The sequence below is a fragment of the Scardinius erythrophthalmus genome (genome assembly GCF_964197995.2).
Source record: "Scardinius erythrophthalmus genome assembly, chromosome: 16".
NCBI classification, from domain to species: domain Eukaryota; kingdom Metazoa; phylum Chordata; class Actinopteri; order Cypriniformes; family Leuciscidae; genus Scardinius; species Scardinius erythrophthalmus.
Genome location: NC_138236.1, coordinates 36,892,349 through 36,912,396, shown reverse-complemented (window position 1 = coordinate 36,912,396; position 20,048 = coordinate 36,892,349). Strand labels below are relative to the sequence as shown.

At 38.8% G+C, this 20,048-nt stretch overlaps 1 protein-coding gene across 2 annotated transcripts in view; it reads right to left on the bottom strand.

The window, feature by feature from the left end:
* The window catches only part of lars2 (leucyl-tRNA synthetase 2, mitochondrial), a 125,306-nt gene that overhangs the window by 4,952 nt on the left and 100,306 nt on the right, over window positions 1-20,048 (bottom strand). For both annotated transcript variants that reach the window (XM_081389302.1, XM_081389303.1), the window contains 6 exons: window positions 19,537-19,640; window positions 16,014-16,196; window positions 14,704-14,873; window positions 11,103-11,180; window positions 10,910-11,021; window positions 3,290-3,417 (listed from right to left, as the gene is read on the bottom strand). In XM_081389302.1, the coding sequence (XP_081245428.1) occupies window positions 3,290-3,417; window positions 10,910-11,021; window positions 11,103-11,180; window positions 14,704-14,873; window positions 16,014-16,196; window positions 19,537-19,640 (775 nt within the window). The remainder of the gene's footprint in view (window positions 1-3,289; window positions 3,418-10,909; window positions 11,022-11,102; window positions 11,181-14,703; window positions 14,874-16,013; window positions 16,197-19,536; window positions 19,641-20,048) is intronic.

The following is a 20,048-nucleotide window of genomic DNA, read 5'->3' as shown; positions in this document are numbered from 1 at the left end:
TTTAAATTTTTTTAACAGTTATAGCGCCACCTATGACTCCGTAAAACGTTTTACAATCCTTACAATTACAATAGGGTTTCAGCATTTCATGCTTGAACCCCTAATAAGAATGGAAGCTTTTTGCCATTTATAGCGCCACCTTTGGTCCGATCTGCATGAAACTCGGCATGCTTCTTCACCATGTTATGACACATATGCTCATCAATTTTGGTGAAGTTATGAGTTTTCATTTGGGATTTATAGGCTTTTTAGTGTATTTTGCCACGCCCCTTTTCTAAATGACCCTGTTACAGCCACCCAAATGCAAAAGTTCAACTTTTTTTGATAATTATTCATCTATAGAGTCCAGAGAATTGTCCTAGACTGGTCTGGTTTCGATCGGGAAAAAAAACAGGGACTAGTTCGCAAAAGTAGGTTTTGGACAAAATGCGACATAGCAGAACATTTTTCCTGCCTAAATCGAATTTGGATTAGATAGCCATTTTGTCCACCTTGGGCCAGGGATCACAGTGGTGTAAGACACTTGAGTCTATGACAAACGGACTAAGAGTTATGAGCGATTTTGTACTTTTGGTTGCTGTAGCGCCACCTATGGGCCAATCGGGGTCATACTCTGATCATCTGGCCAGGTTTCAAGTCTCTAGGCCTTACAGTTTGGCCTGCACGATGCGTTTTACGAATCCTTACAATTACAATAGGGTTTCAGCATTTCATGCTTGAACCCCTAAAAAGAGAATTGTGAGATGTTAACTCATAATTACAAGATATAAACTTGAAATTGCGAGAAGTCAAAATTTCAATCGCAAAAGATCCTTATTTTTTTTTTTTTTTTTTTTTACATGGTGGAAACAGGCCTCCATACTGTAGCTGACAACACAATACTTTTACCTCAGATTTAGGAAAAAATGAGGTAACTTAGAAGGCAGCATAAATTTACAGCAAGATTTTTGAACACTGACAGATGCATGAGGGCAAGTAGAAACACACACACAGAAGATTTCAGTCCCCAGATGGTTCAAGTCTGTAATAACTGTTCACTCATCATGCCAAATTCAGAGGCCAATCCCTTCACACACACACACAAATTACAGAGTGCCTGCACTGAAACACAGGCTTTAAAGCTGGAGGTAAACACTTTCCCTTTGCCACTTTCCCAAAGAACATCCTGTGCTGAATATTCAGCAAACAAACCACCCCGATAACACAAAAATATCCCGAACACACTGAGGTACCCATTCGTTTGAGAGATGGTTATGTTTGCGAAATCCAGCATCACTATAACTACTGCTCATGCTTAAGGCCAGTGGAGTCAAATCCAGCCCTAACAGTATTCAACTCTGAAGAAAATGAGTGAAGAAAATCCCTGAGATATGACAGAACACTAGAATTGTGGCAGTGTATTTTGCACCGCTCATATAATGCCAGCACAGAGGTGTAAGGCCGGTGACACACTGGATGCGTGGCGTGAGCGTCTCAGCTGCGTGGCGTGTCCGTTTTTATTTCGGCTCCCATGTTAACAGGTTAGAGCTTGCACACTGCGTGCGTGACACGCGCGTCTCAGGCGCGGCTCGAGCCGCGCGGAAAACGCGTGCCTACTAGAAATAGAACCGACGCCTATTTTTCACGCGACACGCAAGCGTCTTGGAAGCGTTTCCAGGCCAAATTGAATAGGAAAAGATGTTTATATGACATTTTGACACCAATACATATTAATAAATGTCCTTTTGATGTTTGAAAGTGTCTAGGGTTTGACATACATGCAAATATAAATGCAATTTAAATAAATATTATCGATTTTCAAATACTGCACCTGTCAATACAGAACGAAATATTCTATAGTCTATATTGCCGTCAACACTGCTGACGTTGTCTTTGCTGCTATATATTTATGTTTAACATGAAGTATAGGCCTTCCACAACTCTCTCCCCATGTGTCAAATATATCACCAATATGTCACCTAGCAGCAGCAGCGCCGCGTCAGACACGCTTCTGGTGTGCAAAGACATGGAAAACGCGATGCAGCCGCCACGCAGCTGACACGCAACAGAAACGCCACGCTCACGCCACGCATCCAGTGTGTCACCGGCCTAAAGAGTACCTGAAAACCATAGTTACCTTACAGCAAAAATGACTGCATTACAAGTTACCAATTTCCAAACCACTTGAGTAAAAGTCTGAGTATCTGTTTTTAACAGTAAGTTTCTTTACTCATACTGAATGCAGGCTCACAGATGCACTAGTCCTCAAACCCTAAGACACATGCAAGTGAAAAACAAGAAAACTGTTGATTTGTGAGGAGAGCGATCACATGCTTATTTTCTAAAATCAAAATAAAACTGCACACCTCAATATTGCAATCGACACAACAGCCTCTTAAACGTCTACAAACACTCAAGGCTTTGATTTTGAAAATCAAAATCTTCTGTGTTGTCAGAATAAAATCCAAACATAAGGGCGACAGAGTGTTTTCCCGTGTCGGACCCAAACTTTGGGATGATCTCCCTATTTCTGTAAGGTCAGTAAAACCACTAGCGGAATTTAAGGCCATGTATCTTCATATCTTCAGGCATCTTCATGATGGGTGTTTGATCATTACCTTGTCTATGTTTTGTGCATTGTTTTAATTTATTAAATTTCTCTCTCTGTACTCCTCTTACTTTAGTGTTTTTAGTGATTGTGAAGCACTTTGGTCTCAGTCAAGCTCAAAAAGGGCATAACCAATATTCTTCAAAAAGGTCTCGGATAAATAAAATGAGTACTTGCATTACTCATTACCGATGTAGTCAAGTAGAGAGTCAAAGTTGATAATATCGTAACACGAGATTGAGCCTCGCTGGTTCTTGCACGTCAAGCGAATGTGAATAAAAGCTCAATTAAATCTGTTCATCATATAAAGCGATCGAGTCTCTTCAGCAAATTTTTACTAAACCGCTCGATTTATTTGGATTAGTTTTACGATCTTTTCATCAACTTTTTGAATTGTCGAAGCGTCAGTTACATAGACTGTCAATGGAGGGACAGAAATCTCTCAGATTTCATCAAAAAGAGATTTCAAAGATGAACGAAAGTTTTACGGGTTTGGAACGACATGAGGGTGACTAAATGATGACAGAATTCAAATTTTTGCGTGAACTAACCCTTTAAGTACAGTAACTAATTACATTTACACCATTGTGCCAGAGTACAAATCTAAACATTTTTTGTCCAACATACGCATTGGATTTCATTTCCTTAAAAAAAAAAAACATTCTCTAAAGTGGTGTGTGTGTGTGTGTGTGTGTGTCATACCCGTACGGTCAGCTGGAGTGTGTCGGGGGTTTGCAGGTACTCTGGGTCCACACTAGGCCACGGCTGCTGAAGGACACTTCCCTTCCCGGACAACACACTTCCCAGGGGATTCCTCACCTCAGACAAACCTAACAGAGGTTTCAAGAAACTGTCAGTTTCAACACTATTCAGATGTGCTAGAAAAGCTCCAAAATCAAGATAATTCAAAGACATTAATGTAGCAGGTGAGTAAAGACAGTGAAAGTAAATCTTTAAACTAAATCTAACCAAAATAATAAAAATAAAAATGTGCATGTGTGTTGAGTATCACATTAGACACATCAGGCTTTTATGGCTCATTTAGTATGATATAGTGAGAATATGCAGCTTATATTGGAGGAGAAACAAAAAACACTTGTTCAGAGGTAACTGTATAAGAGATTAATTACATAAAATGCATACAAATCATATCGACAAGTTTCGAGTTTGTATTATGTAAATAGCACATTTAATAATTGCAAACACAGCTGACCAAAGTGCTGAACAACACACAACGCGAAGAAACACAGAGAAAACCAGAAGCTCACAGTGAATTGAAAGCCAAGAAAGAAAGAAAAAAATGTTTGTCCTGATAATTTACTCTCCCCAACGTCATCCAAGATGTTCATGTCTTTCTTTCTTCAGTTGAAAAGAAATTAAGGTTTTTGAGGAAAACATTCCAGGATTTTCTCCATATAGTGACTTCAATGGGGTCAGACGGGTTGAAGGTCCAAATGTCAGTTTCAGTGCCGCTTCAAAGTCTCGACACGATCCCAGCTGAGGAATAAGAGTCTAATCTAGAGAAACCATCAGTCATTTTCAACAAAAAAAAAAAAAAAATATATATATACTTTTTAACCACAAATGTACTATCTCTGAGATGGGCCATTACGCCATCACGTCGGAAGTACAAACAAGCAACAGTGTTTACAAGTTTGGACTAGGACCGTTCAAAGTTATTGTATGACACACATTTATATGTATTTGTGTCAGTTTATTGTTTAAAATGGTCCTTATGCCTATCCTAGATGTTAAATGATGTGTAATGGATCTCAGAGATAGTACAAGATAGGCATTTGTGGTTAAAAAATATATAATTTAAAAAAAAAATAGAAAATGACTGATGGTTTCTCTAGATAAGACTCTTATTCCTCGGCTGGGATTGTGTCGAGACTTTGAAGCTGCACTGAAACTCACATTTGGACCTTCAAACCATTGGTTCCCATTGAAGTCACTATGTGGAGAAAAATCCTGGAATGTTTTCCTCAAAAACCTTCATTTCTTTTCGACTGAAGAAAGAAAGACATGAACATCTTGGATGACGTTGCGGAGAGTAAATTATCAGGACATTTCTTTGAAAGTGAACTAATCCTTTAAGAGATGATTTACGAACAGTTAAAGACTGTGCCGATCTGATATACCACAAAAGACTGGGGCAAAGGCTCGATGTCCTCTGTGCTTTAATGGCCACAGAATCCATGAGCCTAGGCCTAGATTCAGCGTCGTACAGATAAAGCTGGAAACGAGGCCCGCGTGTCGCTCCATTTTCAGTTTAAAGGTGACATATTACACCCCTTTCCACAAGATGTAATATAAATATATGGTTTCCCCAGAATTTGTCTGTGTAATTTCAGCTCAAAATACCAGATCATTTATTATAGCTTGTCAAATTTGTCCCTTTTTGGATGCGAGCAAAAACGCGCCGTTTTGGTGTGTGTCCCTTTAAATGCAAATGAGCTGCTTTCCCCGTCCCGTTCAGACGAGGCCGATCCTACAGGAGCTTCAGATCCTCCGGCAATAACAGAACAGGCCAATCTCACTCCTCCAGAATCTCAGGAATAACAGCAGCGAGTGCAGCCTTACGGAGAGACTCAGGAAGAGTTTAACTTTTAGACGCACCTGGACGTTTCTGAATGGTTAGTGGACACATTTATGTAGTTGTTGTCTCATCGACTTGCATGTACCGTCATGCTTAACTTTTACACAGTTGTTTTAGAAAAGACTTCAGAGCAAAAAGACACATGGACCGCATGATGACAGAAGGCATGTAGTAGATTGTGTGCAACATCTTTTTCGGAAAAGTATCAAATACACACACACACACACACACACACACACACGTCTGATGGTCGAGACTACAGATTTAGAAACCTGTGCCTGACCTCAACATGGCCTTCAGGAAGGATGTACATTTCCGCTTGTCCTTAGTGTGTGTGTGTGTGTGTGTGTGTGTGTGTGTGTGTGTGTGTGTCTGTTTGTGTGAGTGTGTATGTGTTTGTGTGTGCATGTTTGTGTGTATCTGAGTGAGTGTGTGTGTCTCTGTGTGTGTAGGAGGAAGTTGGAGAGGAAGGGACAAGTCCCCCCAAAAATTAATTCTGCCATTATCCACTCATTCTCACACTGTTCCAAACCTTCATGCTGCTATTTTTTTCTGTAGAACATAAACGCTCTCTAATTCTATTAGCGGAGACACATGAACACACTCTTAACAAGTAACGTTTGGTCACATGGTTACATGTCTTCTGGTCAGCATCAGTTATCAGAGCATGTACATGTTTTCCTCAGGGGAAAAACACAAAGTCGTTGCATGTGTGTGTGAGTGTGAGTGTGTGTGTGTGTGTGTGTGTGTGTGTGTGCGACAATAGCGGGATGTGATGAAATGGACAACAGGGGCCAACAGTTTCCTTTTCTCCTCACCACTAGCATTTCCACGACATTTCACCCAGCTCACAATAATTCACTTTCATCCAGAGTCAGTTTTTTTAATTAATTTTTTTTAACTACAATCCATTTTCATACTAGCAATAAGTTGTACTGACATCAGAAAGTACCGTGATATCATCCAGAAATTCAGAGTTGAATCACAGAAGCCTTTTAAATTTAGAAAAATGAACAGAATTTGAATTCAAACCGGACACTGAAATTATGAATTACCCATAAACACGTCGCAATTACAGAAATGGTGACACTTTTTATTTGATCGTCCACTTTTGCAACTCCATGTCGACTAACTCTCATTAGAGTATTAGTAGACTGTCTGCTTAATATCTGCACACACTTTATTCTGATGCTCCTCAACAGACATTACTGACTATAAGCAACTTTGCAACTTCATGTCAACAAGTTAATTTCACCTTATTCTAGTAACTGAACCCTCACCCAGGGGTCCCGTGACTGCGGTGTGACCCCGAGGGTGGCCCAGAGTTATAATAAGGGTTGCGAGGCAACAGTGTACAGTCAGCAGGGCGTTGTGCAAAAGTAACCTCTTCAGGGTGATGCAAGACCCCAGTGCCAAATTATCCTGCAACTCTAATTTTTATTTATTTATATAGCACATTTAATAGCAAAGTTGTTGCCCAAAGTGCTTCACAGTTAACTAAAAACAGTAAAAACATACATTATTATGCCATAAAAGTAAATAATTAAAAACACAATCTATTAATTTGACATTTTATCACCTCAAGATGACTCGCAGTGCTGACTTGAGCAGTTCAGTTATAACAGAGCACTAGATGGCGTGATAGAAGAATCAGAATTTAGTATTTCAGAGAGACGTGTAAAAATAAACTGAATATGATGCATGGCTATTTCTGACGCTCACGCAACTTCTGACACAAAGGACAAATGTGTCAATCGCTTTGTCGCATCCAGCGACGACAGCCTGAAGACTGGAAAATCTGATGATGCATATTTCGCATTCGGATTCACCAGTACAACAGTGGCTGATGAAGAGAGACCAAAGCGTGTCGTGAGCCTCAGAATATTAACTTCTGACAGTATGAAGACAAACAAGGCAAGACTTCACATCATGAACACAAAGAGAAACCCGTTGAAGACAAGGTTTCAAATAGAATTTTAAAAGCAATGTTATGTCATGTGTTTGTGTTGGATGTACTGTAGATGGGGGGTTTATTTTTCATATTTCATATTTTCTCTACAAAAGGGGGCCCGCCAAGTTTGGGAACCACTGCCCTAACCTAACCATAGGAGTTTAAAATTAACTTTAAAACTTACAGTGGTTTAAACTAGGCTACTGTCCTGTATATGTTTGATTTATGTTGAAGTGTTTGGGACACGGCTTTCAATGGTGAGACTTTTGCTTTTGAAATCAAGCAGTCAAAAATTATATAAAAATATATCAGCAACCGGCTTTCAAATGTAAATCGGTTATCGGTATCGGCCAATCAGTGCATCCCAAAAAGTAAACGCTTTTAAAAGCACTAAAATGAAAAAGCATTTAAAACTGATCATGAAAACGAACAATATGATGACTGAATGCACAAGGTCTAAATCAAATGAGGTTTGTAGAAATTATGGAAGAGGAAACTCCTAATTAGCGGTGGCAAAGCCTGATGTACGGATCATGCTGGATTACTGTTGTTGATGCAGGGATTTTGTGCATGTGTTTTTGCTGATATACACTATTATTACCAGTTCAACTGACATTGTGCATACACAAATATGGAGGAGTTTAATAAGGAATTTGATATAAGCATGTTCACTGATGTTTGAAATGACAAAGCGTTTGGTTCATAAACATTTACAATATTATGTTAAATATAAACACACAGTTAATATGATCTTGACAGTTATGGGCGCCACTGGCTCAGTTTAATATATATGGGTTTTGAGTTGTAAATTTAGTAAACATAAGAAATGCAGAACTTCATGTAAGGTATTTATAACGATATAATAGTGAACATGTTGGTGTAAACACAATAACAGTCGTCCTGTCGGGCTACAGATATTCACTGGGAACATGAAACGAAATGTGTATGTGTATGTACTTCAGCAGAGTGTAACAGACTCTTTCAGAATTAGATAAGCAGCTACAGTCAAACCAGAACTTATTCAGACACCTTCAACATTTCTCACATTATCACAGTTTACTCGCTATAGTTTAGAAAATGGTGATAAAATATGACAATAACTCAGAGTTATCAAATCAGTTGATATTTGACTGGTTTTGTCCATCCTTCTGTTAGACTGTCTCACACATGAATTATGTTGAATATCTGTCAGCTGTTAAATTTAACTACACAATTAGATGATACCAGTTTAGCTCAACCAATCACCAAGCAATGCTTCATTTTGTTCAGTCTGTGTGTAAAAAGAGCATTAGCAGTTAAAGAAAACACACTTCAGCAAAACATGCTCAGCTCAAAGTGTCTGAATCATTTTTGGTCTTAAATTTGTATAAATGTTACTGGTAGTCACTGTATGAAGACTTTTTGTGTATAATATGTCACAGTTTACTTTATTTTGCTCTCCTCACTTACATAAATGAACTATAGTGTCCTGCACACACTAGTAAAGAAATATCACAAATGATATCAGGTGTCTGAATAATTTGTGGTTTGACTGTACATGGACATGTTTCCCTGAAGGTTAGCATCCACCAAGCCCAAGCTTAACCTCCAAATCAGCCAAATAAGAGAGTGTTGTAAAATACAGTCTACTTTTGCTAAACTGAGGGAAGTATTTGTTATTAAAAAGCGCATTAAGCCGCAAAAGAGACACTGTTCCCCAGGCGGCTCTCTGTGCGCGCTTCGAGACGGGGCCGAACCCGGATAAGCAAAAGCTTTGGATACGCGTCTAAACACGCACACACACAAAATCAAAATAACTTTTTGGAGAGTACTCGCGTAAACACAGGGAGTTATCGTTAAACGTACACATTTGAGGGAGAAGACACGTGTGTAACAGTATGTTGGATCCGTGCATTAGCTCTTAAGCCCGGGAAAGACCAAGCCGACACCAGAGAACTAGCGGCTGGGAAAGCTGACTGTGTTGTCGCCTCATGTTGGCTGCGTATCGGCAAAAAAACTGAGCTTGAACACACCAGAAGTATTAATGCCGACTGTCAACTAGCAGGTGTGTTCTGCGCCTGTGTGTGAGTGTCTATATCAGCAGGTAGACACTGTGGAGAAATTGTGTTTTTGTCAAACAGCGACCCCTAGAGTCGCTGTGGAATACTTGCACTGTCGTAAATACCCCTTCCCCACCGACTTTAAATCCGATCTTCAATTCTCGCGCTATATGCAGATTTAACGAAGTGCACGTCAGATGAGCTGCATTTCATTGATCATCAGCTAAAATTTCAAAATCAAAGACCGCAATAAGAGAGAGCAGCAACAGCCCTGGTAAGATCATTTAGTTTCTTTACTTTTAATGATGATGATGATTGTGTGTTAAGCGTCTGCGACTTACTTTCACTTTGATTTGCGTTAGTTTGCACGTTGGCTTGATGAATTGATGCTCTCATCTGCGGTGATGCGTGTTCCAGTAGCGTCATCATATCTGGCTATAACATATAGCCTATAACACGCTCTCACACGTTTTTTTTATTATTTATTTTTTAGCATTTTTGGGAGGAGTACAATTTACATATGTGGTTTCAACAACCAGATGCATTTACACTTGTTCAGTTTCGTCTGGAATGCGTCTCAGATCTCCTCCTGAAGTGGTTTGAGCGATCGGATTCAAATCCGTCTTGAATGCGTTTCGGAGGACATTTACACCTGGTCTTTTCACAATCGGATAGCTATCCGATCTGAGAAAACGCATGAAGTGGCCAGGTGTAAACACAACAGCCCCCATGACAAAAACATACGCACGAAAGCCGAAAACAAACGCTGGTTGGCATCTCACGTCCATAGACATTATATAAACGCTCACGTCCGAATTTGAGGAAGTGGTGGGGGAAGTGACGTATGCCGTAAAGCAGTCGAATTTTGTAATTCTTTTTGTGCTCCGGTTACTACCCGAACCCCGAAGTTACATAGTGCCAGTAAAAGCGATACAGACCCCGTCAGGCTATGGCAGACGCGTCATTCAACCTATTGTAAGTCGATGTACCATCACAAGGGTCTTGGAAATATATTATGAAGGTTGAAAAGTTACACGGTGTGGCTTTAAGTAGATTTAATAAAGATTAATCTATATCTAATTTGTACACTAAGACCGTTATGCAGTGTTATTTTACATTTGATTAATCAAAGGCTCTTGCTTCTCTGAACACCACTGTTAGTACACCTTCCTGAAAAACTTAAAACACTGTTTATTTCATTTTTATTTTCATTCTGTTGTACTTATTTGTCTGTTTTGTTTGTTAGTAGTTTTGCCATGATTGTATTGCTTACTGCTTACTTGTCTTATGCAATTATGTTGAGGACCTTTTTCTTATTAGTTGACCTAGTATTCGTTTTTGCTGAATTTTGAAATGTCACTGATATTTAAAATGACTAATTTCATGAAATGATACTTTGATCATATCACCCACCAATAATCGTGTTAAATAATCGTAAATCGTTCAATATTGACCAAAAATAAGCTAAGTTTGATGTAATCCTGGCAGGACTGTAAGATTTGAGAGCAACGGCGAAGAGGAAGATTTTCAGTGAATAACAACTCTCAGTTTGTTCCTCACAAAACTATCGTGACTTAAGAAGAATTTAAGCACGTATTAGGACCACTTTTATGACACTTTTCTTTTTGTTGCTTGGCAGTGTCATTCACATTCACTTTCATTGAGCTGTCCAGCTCTGGAAACATGAGGATGAGTAAATGTGGAGGTTGTGGAGTGTGTGGAGTGTGTCGTACCTGCCCAGAGTTCAGAAGCCAGGTGTGGACACATGGGTGCCGTCATCACACAGAGCGAAGCCAAAGCCTCCTCGAACTCCACGCTGTGCAGAACCACTCCAGCCGAGGCTTGCTACAGTCAGAGAGAACGCAGACTCAATCAGTCTTTTGAATTTCCAAGCACATTATTCTGAAAGACCGACTGTTGACTTACTGAGAGTGTGTTGGTCAGGCCCATGAGTCGAGAGATGGCCGCATTAAACAAGAAGCCCTCTGTGAAGTGGCCTGTGACCTGACAAGAGAATAATCTTGCTTAGCAATGTTGCCAAGTATCGTATCGTACCAGAAGCGTCAGAACGTAGGATCGTAGCATCACACACACGACCAGCGTCGGCCAATAGTGAGCCTCCGTTCTGACGTACAACCCAGAAGCGCTGCGCTGTTACACTACGTGAACTCACTCAGAGAAACACAGGAGAACATGAAGAGTTGGATATAGTCGTTATTTTTGTCTGTTTTTGCGCACAAAAGGTATTCTTGTCGCTTGATAAACTTAAGATTGAGCCACTGTGGGACTATTTTAACGATGTCTTTACTAACTTTTCTGGTTAGTAAAGTAACTCAGATATCGATTACCTATCAGCCTATGGAGGAGTGAGACAGCTCTCAGATTTCATCAAATATATCTTAATGTGTGTTCTGAAGATGAACGAAAGCCTTACGGGGTTGGAACAACATGAGCGTGAGTAATTACTGACACAATTTTTGGGTGAACTAACGCTTTAATTCAGCAGTCTGCTTATGTATGAAGCAGACGGCAGGGTTTCAGAGCTTGCTCATCATTCCTGCTGAGAGGATGGAGGGTTATTCACTGATAAAGCCTGATGTGAACACATGACCTCTGCTGGTGGAAGCTGCTCTTTTGTCATGCTTGTGAGACAACATCACCAGTTTCCACATCAGAGCGGAAAGAACAACCACTATCCTGCAGAGGTCCTGACCGGAGGAAGGACAGAGCTGATGACAGCGGCTTTTCCCGGCACGAGATCAGATAATGTGAGTCTCAGCAGCTCTGGACTGGATCCAGTCGAGTCCAGAGGCACTTTACCAGCACAAAATCAATCTCAGCCCTGAGAGGCTATTTATACTGGCTATATTTACACATTCCACACGTAACGTCACTTTCCCACCGGACACACCCTTTCAGCTGCTAAAGAAATCGTTCACTCCAAAATGAAGATTATGTCATTTATGCACCTCCGTGTCATTATACACTACTTTTTAAAGTTTGGGGTCAGTAAGATTTTTTATGTTTTTTTAAAAGAAGTTTATTTTGCTCACCAAGGCTGCATTTATCTGATCAAAAATACAGTAAAAATAGTAATATTATGAAATATTAATAAAATAATTTCAGCATCATTACTCCAGTCTTCAGTGTCACATGATCCTTCAGAAATCACTCTAATATGATGATTATTATCAATGTCGAAAACTGTTGTGCATTTCATATTTCTGTGGGAACTGTGATAAATTGAAAGTTCAAAAGAACAGCATTTATTTGAAATAGAAACATTATGTCTTTACTGTCACATCATTGCCGAATAAAACTATTCATTTCTATTTCTTGTAGTGTAAAACTATCTGACTTTCTTCCATGAAACACAACAGCAAATGTTTAGCCGAATGTTCAGGCTGTTCTTTTTTCTGAAACCACGACTGTGAAATGGGCTTTGAGGCGATGAACTACTTTATGGTGCTGTTTGTCCTTATTGGAGACAGATGTGGTTCTCATATGCAGTTGATGGGAGAAAGAAACTGCTTAGATATTCTTCAAAACATCTTTTGTGTTTCACAGCAAGGTCATAATAGGAACAACATAGTAAGTGAACAATGAAAGAATGTCCATTATTTCTGCATCTCAACTATTCCTTTCACTGTAAAAAATTATATGATTAATAATCATGGAAATTCATGTTTTTCCTTTACTTTAAATAATTTAACAAATTTCTTTTATTCTTTTATTATTGTAATCACCATGGGAAAATCTCAGAGTAAAACTGGGAGTTGTGAAAAATATGATACGCCGGTGTTTTACCAGATGAGAAGTTTATCTATGTTTCATCTTTTTACTCTTTTAATTCTTTTTATAACCGTTTTAATTTTCCTTGCTTTTATTTTGTGATTATTTTAATTCCTTTCTGTAAAGCACTTTGATTTACCATAGTGTATGAAATGTGCTATATAAATAAACTTGCCTTATTCATACGAGATTCAACTAGACATTTTAAAGGAAGAGTTGAAATGACTTGAACAGACACTTTTATTTCACCCAAAAAAATACGGCAGCAACTAAACTTATGTGCAATTATTTATTTTTTGACCGTGTTCAGAGGTTACCGTACGTACAGTACATTCTGCTTTGGGAGGAAAGAGTATTTTTGTCATTTTTACACATGAAGTTTAAATTAACAGAACGCATGAAATATTGGTACTTTGAAGAATCACTTCCAACCCAAGCATATCTAAACTGACCAGAATGGAACAGACACAGATGGGATCTGTAGTGACCCCCAATGGCCAAGGAGTGCAACACATTACTCACTCTTTCCTCAATAACAGGGTCTGTCCAGATACCCACTCTGGCCGTCTCTGCACTTGACCACTCGTCCTGTATTTGGCCCACGTGTTTAAGTGAGCGTGAAGACTGCAAGTGTGTGTAGAATGTTTGATTACCCGATGGGACACGCTTGTAGTGTTGCAAAAATGCATGTCTTTTCAGAGCTTTATTTTGATTTCCAATATTGCATTTTAAAATAAACTTCTAAATGTCTGTTCGGTAATCCCTATGTTACAGAAGACACCGATTAAAATTTGTGGTGCTTCTAATTCAGTTATAAAAAGCAGTGGCAAATGTTGTACAAAATACATTTGCACATATTTGACTACCAAATTATATGTTATATCTAATTAATTTAACTTACAGTGGAATGTTTTCCACGACATCATGCGATTTCCGGGCACACGAGTTCCATCCATGATAAAAGTAAATCCACACTGCTCTGGGGGGTAATAAAGGCCTTCTGAAGCGAAGCGATGCACCGACTCGTGCGTCGGGTCAAGTGTTACTCTTTCGCCGTAAATCGATGTGTACAGCTGTCTGCCGGGAGCTAGTTATTTTAGTTGATAAAGTTTTAAATATGGATATTTTTCTTACACAAACTTATCGCTTCGCTTCAGAAGGCCTTTATTAACCCCCCAGAGCAGTGTGGATTTACTTTTATCATGGATGGATGCGCTTTGATGGACTTCAAAACATAAACGGCCATTCACTGCCATTATAAAGCTCGGAAGAGCCAGGACTTTTTTCATATAACTACAATTTTATTTGTCTGAAAGAAGAAAGTCATATACACCTAGGAAGGCTTGAGGGTGAGTAAATCATTTAAATTTTTGGGTGAACTTTCGCTTTAAAGCTGAGGGTTTGGCTAGTTAGCATGACCCAACAGCCCCTGCTGGTAGATGCTGTAACTACACCATTCTGGGGCAAAATGGATCGTTCTCCATTGAATACCACTCAAAGTAGCTCTGCATCCTGAATATAAAGTTCTATTATATTACTTGCTAATTTGTTCCAACCATTGCTCCGTAAGTTTATATGTGGCGTCAACTGCATTTACTGGTACATCGCTCAAATATTTAGTAAGTAACTCACTGCTCATTTACTCTACAAGCAGGTCAAATGTGTATTTGGGTGCAACAGGCTCCAGAAGATGATGACGTGAAATGCATTTGTGTCTAAACATCAGTGTGTTCACCTCTGTGATGGCGTAGTTCTTGTTCTCCCAGATCTTCTTGGCCTCGGAGCGCTCTCTCTTGTTCAGGACGGACGGGTCGGGCGTCTCTGGACCCTCGCGGGCCGTTCTCAGTTTGGTGACCAAACCCCACAGACGGGCCTGCCATCTCAACACCCCTGGGATGGCATCAGCTACACACACACACACACACACACACACACACACACACACACACACACACACACACACACACACACACACACACACACACACACACACACACACACACACACACACACACACACACACACACACACACACACACACACACACACACACACACAGTAAAGCATGATGTTAAAGCAGAACAGCATGCTGGGATGGCGGTACTGTCAGTGTTCTGGATGGATGGATCAGGGATATGGCCGTTCACACGGGATGCATTTACTCCTCTCAAGTCTCTCAAATGTTAAAAAATCTCCATGCAATAATAAATTAAATTAATTTAAAAAAGTTTTAAAAACAGTGGCTCTCAAACACTTGTGAACAGGACAGAAAATTCAATATAATTCAATATAGCATAATTAAATATATATAAATGATTTAAAACGAGCACTAAAATAAGCAAAATCAAGATGTAAACTGACACATTTCTTATTTTAATTAATTTTTAATTCAAACATCTGTATTTTTCTGTTAAGAATGAGGGCTTCCAAGATCTTGGAAAACCTGTACATATACATATACATACATATATATATATATATATATATATATAAAAGAATATATTTAAAGTGTGATTTCTAGACATGGAAATGTCACGAAAAAAATAAATGTATATTTGAAAATTAAAAGGAATTATAAAAAAGGTTAAATATTTTTGGATTTATGCCAAGCTTTAAAATATTTTATTGGGCCAATAATAATAATAATAATAACAACATTTAATCAGTTAAAAATTTAATATAATCAAAAATATGTAGTCATGGAAAGGAATGAAATCCAAAAAAAAAAAAAAAAGGATTTCATCAACAGAAATTTCAATAATGAGTACCTGTATACATTTTTAAGGTTATGTCAAAATATTTGATCAGTTAGAAATGGCTATTTCTATATAGCCAATAAGTTAAATAATTGTATTAAATAATAATAATGTTAAATAATAATAATGATAAATCCATAATCACAAAGGACTGAAAAAGCCGTTCACTGTGAGTGTGAACACTGAAGAACATTCAATTCTTAAAACTTCTGGAATTAGGGAAATTACCATTATTTTATTAAATTATTATAATATAAATAAAGAATAATAGTATATAAAGAGCACTCACTCTTGACGTCCCACAGGATGTCCTGCTCGGGGGAAGCGGCGTACAGGAGGTAGAGGCGCGTGGTGTCGATGCCGTACTGATGCAGCACCTCCTGCGGGTCCAGCCCGTTGTGTTTGGATTTACTCATCTTCTCCCATGTGACCTGCAGTCGGCTCCCGGTGCCCCTCTGAACGGGCTCTGAACCTGCCACAGAGAGAGTGTGTGTGTGTCTGAGCATCTGCTATTAACGTCTGTCATGAGAAACATGACCGTTTACAGCTGGAAGTAACATCTAAAATGCCTCTCCATTGGATTTTAAGGGAAGGGTCTCTGATTTCATGATTACAGTTCAAAAGGTCAGTAAGATTTTTTTAATGGGGTCCTATGATACTTTTTTTACATGATCATCTTTCTTTAGTGTGTAATGTTGCTGTTTGAGCATGAAAAAGCTCTGTAAAGTTACAAAGATATTCTCTATATCAGTGTCAGTGTTTCTGAACTCCTGAAACGCCTCCATTGTAGTCTTGAGTTTCTTCCCGGGAACGAACACGTCACAATATTCCACATTTACATAATTCATACGCAGAATAAAGGGGTGGGGCCTGGTTGAGTTAGTTAGTAGTGTGTAAAACTGGTGGTTATGGAAAGGGGCGGGACATTTCCCAAACACACTCCAAGCACTCGACCAATCACAACACACTGATCCAGCCGACCAATCAGAGGGAGGAGCTTCATAGAGACAGGAACTAAACAGAGCGTTACTGACCGACTGGGAAGAGAGGAGATTAAACAATGGAGAATACGGGGAAAATAACGTGTTTTTGAACATTCAAGCATGAAAACCTGTTCTAGTAGAGCCCAAAAACAAAATCAAGACTTTAAAAAAGAGAAAAATATGGCCTCTTTAAATTAATACTTTAATTCAGCAAGCATTACATTGATCAAAAGTAAACATTGAACAAAAAAAAAACATTAATAGGGCCCTATCATACACCCGTCGCAATGCAATTGTAAAAAAAGTGTATGTTTTTTTTTTGTTTTGTTTTTTGCAAGTGTTTAGCTAGTTTCAGCCCAACAGTTTTCATTTTCACGTCCTGCACCACGTTGTTTAAACAGCAAATGCATTTTTTTATTATTATTATTATCATGGTTTCCACAAAAAAATGAAGCAGCTTCATTGATAATAATCAGAAAATTTCCTTGAGCATCAAATCATCATATTAGAGTGATTTCTGAAGGATCATGTGACACTGAAGACTGGAGTAATGATGCTGAAATGAACATTCAGCTTTGATCACAGGAATAAATGACATTTTACAATATATTGATTTTAAATTGTAATAATATTTTTCAATATTACAGTTTATACTGTCATTTTAATCAAATAAATGCAGCCTTGGTGAGCAGGAGAGATTTCATTCAAAAACATACAAAATCCTACAGAGCCCAGACTTTAAGCGGTAGCTCTGAAAGCCCCCGTTACACCTGTATAAGCACTCACAGCTGTGATGGGACACTCAGGGTGGTGTAAACAGGGTCTTTGGTGCGATCGGGCTTGTTTGAACCCTCGGGGAGAGACACAGCTGTGTTTACCGTAATAAGCGTTTCTCCTCTACACTGTTTACACACACACGCATTAGAAAACCATCGGCGCTAAGATCGCAGAAATTACAGGCGTTTTTGGGAGCCAGTTTAGATGCTAGTGCAAGTCTGTTTACCCTGTTGCCTGGCAACAAAAAATTATAATTTTAGATCCAGTATCCACAGAAAGCATCACAGGAAGGGAGTGCGAAATGTGAGATGCTAGTGTCTCATCCGTTTCACACACTGAAATGGCACAAGCTGTCTGCCAGTTTGACTTCATGCTGATTTGTTTGCTTAATGCAGTTTCTAGGAGTCAGAGAGCACATATTTCACACAGTCCACTAGTAAACAAAGTTACCTGCTTTTTTTCAGGATGGTTCAAGGTTTGAGTCTTTACCAATAAGGCAATTTCTTCTTTTAACGGAAGACAGGCTTCCATTCCCATAGTTAGTATATGCAAAACTATATATGACCCGTACTGTAAAAATGAGCAATGAGCAAAAACCTTCAAAATGATGTATGATTTTTTTGAATCAGACAAAAAAAATGACTGAGCTGCACCGGTTTGAAGTCAATAGAGTCAGCAAAGTCAATTTTGAGAAAAATCGAGTTACATTTTTCTGACGATTCCACAAAAAATAAAAAAAAATAAAAAAAATCACCTAGCAACTGTACAGTTCCTTAAAATCCCTGGAGATTCCACCAAATTTGGCACACACAAAGTCAAAACCAAATATCTACAAGAAAAATACATATCTTTCCATGATACCACAATTGTTTGATTAACAATAATGAAACAGACAGCCTATATATATTAACACCTACTGTACCGTACGGATCTAATATAATGTTACACATCAGATGTTTTCCTCAACAGTTAACTAAACCTTTACTTATGACATAACAGATAATGTCTGCGTGAATACTCGTCAAGACAGATATTTTGAAATACTGTAATTCTGTGTGTGTGTGTATATTTTGGCCGTCTTTGTGCGCTCGCATCTGATCTGTCAGTCAGCGCGAGTAAGATCGTTTCTCATTAGCAAAGGAAACGCACTCCTCTTAGAAAACGTACAAATAAAGATACTTTTAGATGTTTCATTGCTATTTGGAGCACTGGGATCGCTACACAAGGGCTTAATTAACTCATTTTTGTGAAAACAAGTTTTTCACTAGTTTTGCCTGTAGCTCGAAATTATCCCGTGCACATTCAGACTCCTTTTGCCAGCATGGGTCACATATATTCTTCTTTATTATCAGATTCATATGTGACCCTGGACCACAAAACCAGTCACATGGGCCAATTTTTTTAAATTGAGATTTAAACATCATCTGAAAGCTGATGAAGCTAAATAAGCTTTCCACTGATGTATGGTTTGTCAGGATAGGACAATATTTGGCCGAGATACAACTATTGGAAATCTGGAATCTGAGGGTGCAAAAAAATCAAAACACTGAGAAAATCTCCTTTAAAGTTGTTCATTTATGTTCGTGATTGTCCTGCATTCACTCACAAAAATAAATGTTTTATATATTTACGGTGGAAAATTTACAAAATATCTTCATGGATCATGATCTTTACTTAATATCCTAATGATTTTTGCCATAAAAGAAAAATCGCTCATTTTGACCCATACAATGTATTGTTGGCTATTGCCACAAATATACCCGTGCGACTCGTGACTGGTTTCACGATCCAGGGTCACATATGCAGTTTCCTCCTACACAGTTGCAGAGTCCAATAGATAGACCAAAAGATAATGTATATTTGAAACTTGGAAATGCACATTTAAGTGTATCTTTGTAAATAAAGAGACCTTTAAAAGTCTCTCTGTCTCTCTCTCTCTCTCTCACACACACACACTCACTCACTCACTCACTCACTCACTCACTCACTCACTCACTCACTCACTCACTCACTCACTCACTCACTCACTCACTCACTCACTCACTCACTCACCTGTGAAATCAACGTCTTCTTTCGGCAGGTACTGGCCGGTCTCTGCCACCCTGAAGGTCTGGCCCTTTATGAGACCCTGGACCAGCAGTTTCCTAAAGGGCTCCCTGAAAAGAAGGAAGAGAACGGACACACATTCATGGACACCCAATCTATCATATGAAGTAAACAATCACAGAGCTTGAGATTTTTGAGGAAACCATTCCAGGATTTTTCTCCATCCATGAATGGTGAATGATGATCAACGTTTGATGGTCCGAAATCCATGTTTCTGCATCTTCAGAGGGCTTCACACGACCCCAGCCGACGGAGAAGGGTCTTTAGTGAAGTCGAAGCACCTTCAATATGGATTTTGGACAGTCAAAAATGATCTACGTTGCTCATTCATAGATGGAGAAAAATCCTGGAATGTTTTCCTCAAAAATCATTCCTCAACATTTTCATTTTTGGGTAAACTATTTCTTTACTCTGTCAGTACTTCCTAATCCTCGTGTCAAACCTGTATTCTGTTATCT